This window comes from Amblyomma maculatum, chromosome 4, assembly GCF_055883805.1.
Source record: "Amblyomma maculatum isolate TAMU_Amacu chromosome 4, ASM5588380v1, whole genome shotgun sequence".
Classification (NCBI taxonomy): Eukaryota; Metazoa; Arthropoda; class Arachnida; order Ixodida; family Ixodidae; genus Amblyomma; species Amblyomma maculatum.
Window position 1 is genome coordinate 44,689,044 of NC_139347.1, and position 9,597 is coordinate 44,698,640.

Sequence of the window (9,597 nt, forward strand, 5' to 3'; positions counted from 1 at the left end):
CCAAAGACATCAAACGGTAACAGCGCTTTATGAAAAAAAAAATGTTTCTAGCCACTGCCAGCAATACCGCATCTGACAGGCACCAGGATCCCATAAAGGATTTTGCGCGTTGTCACTGAAGCTACCACGCTTGAAGTCAAGCACATTTGAGCAGATAAGAAAGCAAGCAATAAAACAAGCAGGACCACTTTGGCAACCGGATTCTTAATTGAAATAAGGTTCATATTATTACCATATCAGTGTGAATAATAATAAAAAAAAATTTCCACCAATTTTTTTGCTTCAGAATGCATCTCACATTATTATTTGAAATTAAGGTATGAATACAGTTGGAATTTTTTCCCCCAGAGTCTACAAGAGGATTGAAGCAACTTTCACCACATGATTTGTGAGCCTCTAGAAAAAGCGAGCATTTGTGCGACCTTAGAATGAAACTTGAAGTGCACAGGACCAAAGGACAGGATGGCTACAATATGGAAATGTGCAGTTGCTGTAATAGAGGAAGTACTAAGAGTCGCTTGTGGTAAGGCAAGAAAGGATCGGTGAATGGACATAGGACTGGCAACATGAAACATAAAGCAGCTCTGACATGGCAGTGACACTAATAGGGAGCCAGAATAGCATCAGAAAATGTGAAGCTTCACCAGCGAAAATGTTTGAAGTCAAACGTTAGGTGATGGTCACTCATAGGCTAAGCTATACCAGCCTTAGTTTGAGTTACTCATGTAAGGCCACACTGTTGTGACATCATGGAGGAAGGAAACAACTAAGAAGAGGCCCTTGCCATTCTCAATGCATAGAAAAAAGTGTGGCGGGAGTGACGTCAAAATTTAGGGTTAGCAAAGTCGAGCCATTAGCAACGATATCACTGTTGCTATGAAAACTCAGGCCACTAGAAACAGCGTTGCTAAGGGCCCAAGGTACACGAGCATCGCGGAGAAAGAAAATGCGGTGAGTAAGGAAAGAGTAGAGACGTTGCAGCGTCCAGTAGCAGCGCGGCTGCGCCGGCTTCAAAAAAGTGATGTCACGGCTTTTCCTAGGTTCTTTCCTTCCTCCACGTGTGACATTATGAAATGGCTTACCCAATCAAAAAGAAGGCACATAATGTTTAATGGTGTCTGTTCTTAAGCCATCCTTCCATATCGAAGGAGCTACTTGGAGCTACCTAATGTACTTGGTGGATACTGCCAACGTGAAGTAGAATTTAATGAGGGCTGCAGTTAGCAGGAAGATCATGAGCAATTCTTCTTAAACTGAATGCATCTCTCTATGCAAAACATGTGAATGTGTCGGGATGAAAGTGCTACTAGTAAGCTGACTGAGAATGCTCTTTTACGGAATGTACTGTATTTACACACAAATAACACAACAATGAATATAACGCACGGAGGGAGTTTGCTCCCCCCCAAAAAAATATTTCTTACAATTGTAATGTGAGCCCCCGATTACATCGCAAATTTGTAACTTTAAAGAGGCATTGATCTGAGCAAACACAACACAAAGCGTTATGAACTGTTGTCGCTGTGAAGCCTGCTACTGCCATCACGCCACTGTCTGTTGCTGCACAGTGCCATCTTTTGACCCTTTCGTCACAGCTATTTTTTCTTACCTCGCCTCATTTTATGCCCTCGAGGTTGCACAAAAAGTTGGTTTCAGTTCGCAACTTGCGAGCCTGATGGGGTACAGCTATTTTGATGAGCAGCAAAAAAAAATTTCCGTGCTATTTCAAACTTAGTTCCAAATATAACGCAAAGCGCTTCTCAACAAATGCGAGTTCTAGAAAAAAAGCTCGCATTACAATCATGTAAATATGATATTAAAAAATCACCCTGTTCAGGAGGGACAAGAAATGGACAGTAGATATCAACTGAATCAACTGAATGAAAAAATAAAAATGCCCTGCTAGAGATACGGCAATATTTACACAGTAAAACTTAATGAATATACAATGAGTAAAATCTGCATCAACTTCTTTAGAACAAATAGAACAATTCTAGCAATCCCCCCCCCCTCCCACCTCAGCATAAATCCCATACAACCTCATAATGAGGAGGGCCTACCAAAGCCAGCGTTAAGCTCGCTGGACCCAAAAATGTAACCACTTCAAGCAGTTAAAGTTATATGAGGAAAAACAAAAAGAGATATTCAATATGGGACTTCAGAAACAAATATCAGACAAAACACAGCTTTATAGGAGGTTCATTTACAAAAATAAACAAGGCAAAATTTTACAGCGCATGAGTACAAGAGAACAGAGTTCATTGAGATAACCTGAGCAATAATAATAAAAATAATAAGTGGTAACTGGGAAAGACATGATGCAGCATAAATCTCACTGTTGGCAGATGCATGAGCTGCACTGTGACTAAGGAACAAAGAAGGGAGTTAAATAAAGGAGAATGAGGTATTGTAGTCAAAAGTTCCACAATAATTTAGATCTGGTGATCTTTAACAGACGTGGACACTGCACAGCAGACAGATGTCTTTTGCAGTCTGCCTCCAATAAAACACGGTGCCATGACCAGGACTAACTTAACCACAGAGCAACTGCAAAATAAAGTAATCAAAAAGCACTTCGATAAGCATGCTTAGAACAAATCTGAAACAGCATTGCCTACCTGACCAGAAAGGGCTGTGGGAAGCATAGTGTAGACATGTAGCGGTCTCGTAATTCTTTAATAAACATCAAGTTCTTGAGTATGACTGAGTCCTTGGCTTTGTCAATTTTGGTGAGAACCAACTGCCAGAAAGATAGCAATCGTCAAGTGTAACGCAGACTGCCATCGTGGTCAAAACAGCAGCCAACCAGCGCCAAAACCGCAGCAAATGTAAAGCCAACCAGAAAGCCTATTAGCATTTTCAATGACCATCAGCTGTTCCACAGGATGAAAAGAGTTAATAGTACTTACAGCATAAGGTGCCTTGAGAGTCTCTAGCATTTCTATCGCATCTTGGTCATAGTCTTGAAAACCTTGTCCAGCATCCATCACAAGAAGTGTCCTCTTCAAGCTGGAAATCCAAGATGCAGTACAATAGAACAGCAGAGAAAATGAATGCAGAGCTGAAAAATCGACTTCCCATGGGAAGATTAATGTTTGTCCATTAATGTTTGTTTGTATTTTGCAAAATACGCAATAAATAATGAATAAATGAATGAATGAAAAAAAAAAGAAAAGATTCGAGATTAGCAAATTAAATCTGCGAAGTGCATAATGCTAAGCAACTGCAATTCTCGAACCCCAAAAAGAATTTTCTGCACGCTTACTTTTCACGTCCAGAAAGGAACTGTGATGAAAACACAGCAAAGTCCTTTGGCTGTCTAAAACCATAGCCAGGCATGTCAACAAGGCACAACTCCTTTCCAATGGCAAAAAAGTTCAGTGTTTTTGTGTGCCCCTGAAATAATAATAAAAAAAATTACTTTGAGAAAACAAAAACCAACATGAGTAAAGCTTAAAGGCCCACTGTCCACCCTCAGGTCGAAAATATTTTCTTCCCCGGTGACTGTGAGACTTCGCCCCTGGAACGCAAGGCCGCAAAATGTTTTTGAAAAGAGTAACTAATAACGCAATTACAGCCACCGCAATCACCCGATTCTATCATGCCTCTCTCCTTCCGTTCCCTCGCAAAGGTTTTTCACTCTCCTGCCCGAGGTCGTCTAGCCTCCGCAATACAAATTCCCCTTCCTCCTCCGCGTTTGGCGGGAGGTGGGGCGTGGCTCTCCGCGAGCGCGAAAAAAAAAAAAAAAAAAAACGGTCGAGGGAGCGCGCGCCGCTGGATTCAGTCTGGCCGTGGCGAGGGAAAAGCGCGCTGCGAGCGGTAGACACCTAAAGCCCCTCTATCTAGACACCCATCCTTCTCCCGGCAGTCAGCGAGACGGACCAATGGACGTCGTTCACGGTACGTACGTCATTATCGGGGCCCGTCGGGCCAGCGCAGGAAGCGGTGAAGCTGGCTTCTCAAAGGAGAGCATGAGAGAGCTTTGAATTGTATTTTCGATGCTTTGCGGCGCGCGTGTCGATGTAGAATTTTGCACAGACTATCTCCGGTACCTGATTGAAACACTGGGCTCATTTGCCTAAAAGGGCCTTCCCTGGACAGTGGCCCTTTAAGCAGCAGAGCAAGGAAATTGCACTCAATCTGCATTTAAGAACTGATTTCACCCAATGAGCTTAAGCTAACAACTTTCTGGATTTGGTGTAAGTCTAGAGCATTTTTTCTAACAGTACTTGAGGAAAAAAAATATGCTCTACTAAACATGTATAAGCATAATAAAAAGCCATTTGCATTTTTCAAATTTTTTCTTTTTGTTACAAGTAACATGTGGCTTAGTGACATATACCAGCCCATGAGTGTGTGACTTGTTTTAATGCAAAAAAAAAAAAAGGATTTAGGAGCTACAGTCTCACTTTTTTTTCTCTGCAAACTTTTGCTCAGCCACACCAATATAACAGTCAAGAAAATAAAATGCATGCGTCTGCTTAGATGGGATTCAAACCAATAGCTCTTAGGTGCCAGGTTCATGTCTTTAATTTCTCGGCCATCTCTGTAAGACTGCTGGGAATATTCTTTATTTATTAACGTTTTTTGCCTCAGGGCATAATGGAATATGTAAAAATTAAAGGGGGTATTAAAATATTTGTGGCTGGTATTTCTATTTACACAAACCATTGATAATTGAGCGGGCATCTACGTGTGGTCACTGCCATAAATGAAGAAGGCAAAAATGGCAGAGCAGATGTGAGGCTAGGGGGGAACAGCAAGGAAGGTGGGCTGTGAGTAAATAAATTTTAAGAGGAGGGTGACGAATTCTGCCATTGCAGCAGGCAGAATTGATCACCGAGAAGATAGTGGCACTCCTACTTGTGCTCTAGAAGATGTTCTAAAGCAAGGTCACACGGAGAGAAAATGCTATACTGGCTTTGCATCAGTGCACAACACAAAAGCAAACAGCGTCTTTCTTTCTAGTGCATTCTCTGTGCCGCCCTAGCATGCCTCTGTGGCCTCTCTCATCAGTGGTCTTGTTCATATTTGTTCTTGTCATGAGTAAAAGCTTTTGTGTTAACGTGTTTTGCCATGTGCATCAAATGTTGGAGCTTGTGCTAATGCAAGTGTCCTCATTTCTTATATGCCTCAGCTCAAGTGCATGACACCCATCAGAGAGAAAATGAAAATAAAATTAGCTGCTTGCATCATGACTGCGAGTACATGCAAGGAATCTAAATAGATGTAATGTATATGCATAGGCAATGCAGAGGGCTATGGAACGGAAAATGGTAGGTGTAAATTTAAGAGATAGGAAGCATGCACAGTGAGTCAAAGAAATAAGTCGAGTTAATGATGTTCTAGTGGAAATTAAGAAGAAATGAACATGGGCCGGGCATTTAGTGCGAAGAGAGGATAACCAATGGTCGTTTACGGTAACAAACTGGATTCCAAGGGAAGGAAAGCGTAGCAGGGGGTGGCAGAAAGCCAGGTTGGCGGATCAGGATAGGAGGTCTACTAGAGTCAAGTGGATGCAGCTAGCTCAGGACCGGGTTAATTGGAGGAATATGAGAGAGGCCTTCGCCCTGCAGTGGGTATAGTTCGGCTGATGATGATCATGGTACTCACTGTTGCCATGAGAGTGCTTTCTGCTGACGCAATGAAATGAATGCACAAACGTTTAGTGATACTAGGCAGGCTGTGTGTCAAGAAAACTGTACCAAACATGCGTTCCTACAGCAGGGCGATTCATGTGTAGCATGGATTAGACTACGAGTTCAGTTTCGGCAAAGAACAAGGTTGCACAAATACCTAATCCACAAGACATTTATTTAAAAATTTTAAGTGTGCATTATTTGGAACTCCTATTCAACAAAAATAACATGAATGGCAGAGAAACTTCAGTAGTTTCTACGCAGCGTGCATTTTATGCTCATGAAATTGTGGGCCCATTCTCAAAAAAAAGAAACATAAGGACAAAGCTGTTCCTGCAACACAAGCTCAGTCAGGGTGCCTTTTAGTAAAACAAGAACATTGCATGCAAAAAAAAAAAAGAACAGAAAACGATGTCAACATCAATAGACAGCACTTCTGACATACTGCAGAACTTTGCGATGTCCAACTTTGTTCTTTGCAATGCTGTTCGTTTTTCTAGGCATGAAATCGTTACACCATACTGTCCAGCATCAAATGTAGCCAGCATCATTGATGTGAAACCAGGAAAGGGCTAAAGTTGTTATGGTAACAGAACAAGAATTTATTTTTTGGACAGACACCGCAACACTGACACCCAAATTCATTGCTGTTTTCACTCACATACACTTTGACAGGCACTGGCAAATATGGGAGACATGTGGGAGCCTTTGTTAAATCTGCTACTCTGTCAGGCAACACACAAACAAATGGCCTGCTGATGGGTTTAGTTCTGTAACTTCACTCCATGTAGCAATAGGTCCAAAGTACTACAGTTGACGAGTCACAGCAACTAGGTCTCAGTCTTCAGCACCTGGATTCAAAGGAATCTTACTGGAGTTTTGGAGACTCTCACGGTCACTCCAGGTGATTGAGAAAAGATGGCTCGAAGCAGCGATGACTTGCCTACGTTGCTAATGCCCATCACAGCGACCTGTATATTAAAAATTCAAATGTACACCGTCACTTCTCGGATAAGCGTTAGGAGAAAGCATGTCGATTTGAACTTAAAGCATTAAGCAGCGCAAAATATGACGAGGACGGGCACTCGATTTTCGTGCAGCTTAATGTTTCAAAATTAACAGAAAGTTTAATGAAACGTCAGTACGTTTTCATTAAATTTTGACATAATCAGTGACCCTAAATATTTCTTTATGCCACCACCTGACCAGGCGATGTTCCGTCGAACTCTTCATTTCATAACAGGCTAGCGTACAGCAAAAATTAATGCCGGTTTAGATTGCGCACGCCGTATCCAGCCAGGCTTTGCTGAATCACAACGGTAGGTTAATTGTGGAGTACTAAATGTCGACACTAAATTTTTTACAAACTGTGCGGTCAACGTGTAATTCGAACTTTTACGGTGCTCTTTTGGTAGAATGACAATAGTTTGGTTAATGGGATTTATTGTCCCACGGACTCTTAACGTGCAGCGACATCGCGCAGTACGCGGGTGCCTTGTTTTTCATCTTAATCAAAAAGTAACCAATTCACAGTACTGAGCCACACATATGTTATTTGAAATTTCCGCCATGTGACCGCGCCTTCTGGCCGGTGCCGTTTTCGAGCATTCTCACAGAAAATCTCTAGCGAACACATCGTTCTGTAACTTTCAGCGCAAAGAAGTTTTCAGCCCGTCGGCTGCAAAACATGAACACTCTTTAACGATGATTGCAACAACCTGATTTCAAAAGCATTCTTACCTCTGGCAAGTTATGTTGAGGGTACTGTTGAGGGCGCACAGCTGACGTTAAGAAAGAAACTGCGTGGTTCGGCCGGCTGATAAAGAGGGATTCTGCCTTCTTCATTTCGTTGACACTGGGGACAAAAGGCGCCTCATTTTCATGAAAAAGCGGTACTTGCAGATGTTTCTGCAGTTCACTGCACCTATTTGCGTACTGAATGTCTGTTTTCTTACGGGCAAAAACCGCAGAGAAAGGACGACAAATTGTAACTGCACAAGAACGTGATAACCCGTGTAGCGCCATGTTTGGTTTGTTACCGTTGCCATAGTTATACCATAGTTGCAGTGGTTGCAGGTTGCAGGCTGTACGCTGTCCATAGAGCTAATGTTTATGCAATATACAGCAGGTCGTGCTTGTAGCAGAGACAGCAAAGTTTTGTCTCATGGAATGATGCGCAGTACATTACCGAGTATCACTAACCACGTGCACTGAACAAAAATACAGGAAATAATTGTACCTAACTTTTTTAGTTAGAGTTTCGGTTTCAATTGCAAAAAAAAAAAAAAAAGAAAAGAACAATGGTTCTGGCATATAAAAACTGCACTATTTATCGCTTTTTTGTTCATTTAGCTTTCTCGAATGCTTATCCAAGCCTGCCCAAAAGTTAAAATTTACAAAGCATGAATAAACGATTAAGTGACCAAATATGACCGTCGCTACCGTCGCTCAGCAGCTGAAACCGACCGAAACCGAATACCAAAGAGAACAGTGAATTTATTTGTTTTTAGTAAAATGTTCCCCGTAGCCGTAGCCATGGAGGAGAGCGTGGTGGAGGAGAGTGGAATGATGGCACGGTGGAATGGCTTCTCGATGTTCGTCATCAACGCGGATGGAATATATTAATTTACAAGCTTCACTGGCCGCACGATTTGCGTGTATGTGCCATATGTGCACGCGTGCGCAAAATGTAAAAAATGTCCCAAAGGCATGAGATTGATGAGATCTAGCATTCTTGGGAGAAAATTTGCAAATGAATTTTTTTTCTTCGACTAGACAGTTGAAATTATTTATGCTGAATAGGTATAGCATTTGAGTTAAATGTGCAAGCTTATCTTGACGGGCGGTCACTTGTTTCCACCTGAAAGCACCAATTGAGATCAAACATTGGTAGAGCCCTGTGGAGCCCAATGCATGGCAGAAACAACTGGTTATCGACCAATTAGTAAAGATAAAGCTGCAATTGAACCCATTGGATTTTTTTTTCTTCAGTGAGCACCAATCATGCTATGATAGAAGTAAATTATACTTTTCTTTCTTTTTTTTCCTGCAATAGCTGTATATATATAGTGATCTTGACGTCCAGAATGTAAATAAGTTTCCACATTCCTTCTTGAAGAACCGCACTAAACTTTTACGAACATTAAGACAGAACGAGAACACAACACACCGCTGTTTTGTTCTTCATAGAACTTTAGCATGATCCTAAATATGTATAGCCAACTAGACCCAATTCTCGCACTTCCCACATTCCAGAAGCACCACACACCAGCCACCTCCGTATTCATTTACCTCCACCCACTCAGAAAGCATTCAATAGAGCAAAATCATCATAGTCATCACGCAGTGTAATTACAACTGCAATTAGTTTTTGCATCATGTTTCATGGCCAAACTGACAATTTTAACTTTCTGCCTCAAAGCGTAGACACTTTGCCTGAAAACTACATTTCTGTGCATCTCTTGGGGAGGATTTGTCATTCACGCGCCCCGCAGTAAGTGGTAACAGTGTAACAGTATTTATAGATTGCTAATGGAGGCAGCAATCCCATTTGAACCGCTTATTTCTCGGGGCTTTTTTTCAACAAAATAAGATACACCATGAGTTTTCCACATAAAATTCCTCACCTGGCAGAGGTATACCTACCTCCTGTGAACCACACCCCTAAATTACACCCTTACTGCCTACTCTGTACAAACTGTGACGATGTTGTCTACCTGCAGGTATGACAGAGCACGATTTTGAAAATGATAGCAGATCATGCAATTGTTGCAAGCAAACACAAATAAAACATGACTCAAGTGCAGTATGATGGGAGGTCTTGATCTAAATATAAATATGCAGGGGCCACAAATATGTTTGTGCCCACAATTTATTTTTTAAAAGGAAGCTTTCTTATTTCACGTGCATCTGTGCCAGATTGTAATAAGGACACTATAAAGAAAGGGAGGACTCTAAA

The 9,597-nt window shown here is 41.6% G+C and overlaps 1 protein-coding gene across 3 annotated transcripts in view; it reads right to left on the minus strand.

The window, feature by feature from the left end:
* The window catches only part of LOC146190890 (GTP-binding protein 8-like), a 29,319-nt gene extending 21,634 nt beyond the window's left edge, over window positions 1–7,685 (minus strand). For all 3 annotated transcript variants that reach the window (XM_084601274.1, XM_084601275.1, XM_084601276.1), the window contains exons 1-5: window positions 7,380–7,685; window positions 6,512–6,610; window positions 3,266–3,396; window positions 2,910–3,009; window positions 2,619–2,740 (exon numbers count right to left, since the gene is read on the minus strand). In XM_084601274.1, the coding sequence (XP_084457400.1) occupies window positions 2,619–2,740; window positions 2,910–3,009; window positions 3,266–3,396; window positions 6,512–6,610; window positions 7,380–7,664 (737 nt within the window). In that variant the 5' untranslated portion in view covers window positions 7,665–7,685. The remainder of the gene's footprint in view (window positions 1–2,618; window positions 2,741–2,909; window positions 3,010–3,265; window positions 3,397–6,511; window positions 6,611–7,379) is intronic.
* Window positions 7,686–9,597: the final 1,912 nt, after the last annotated feature.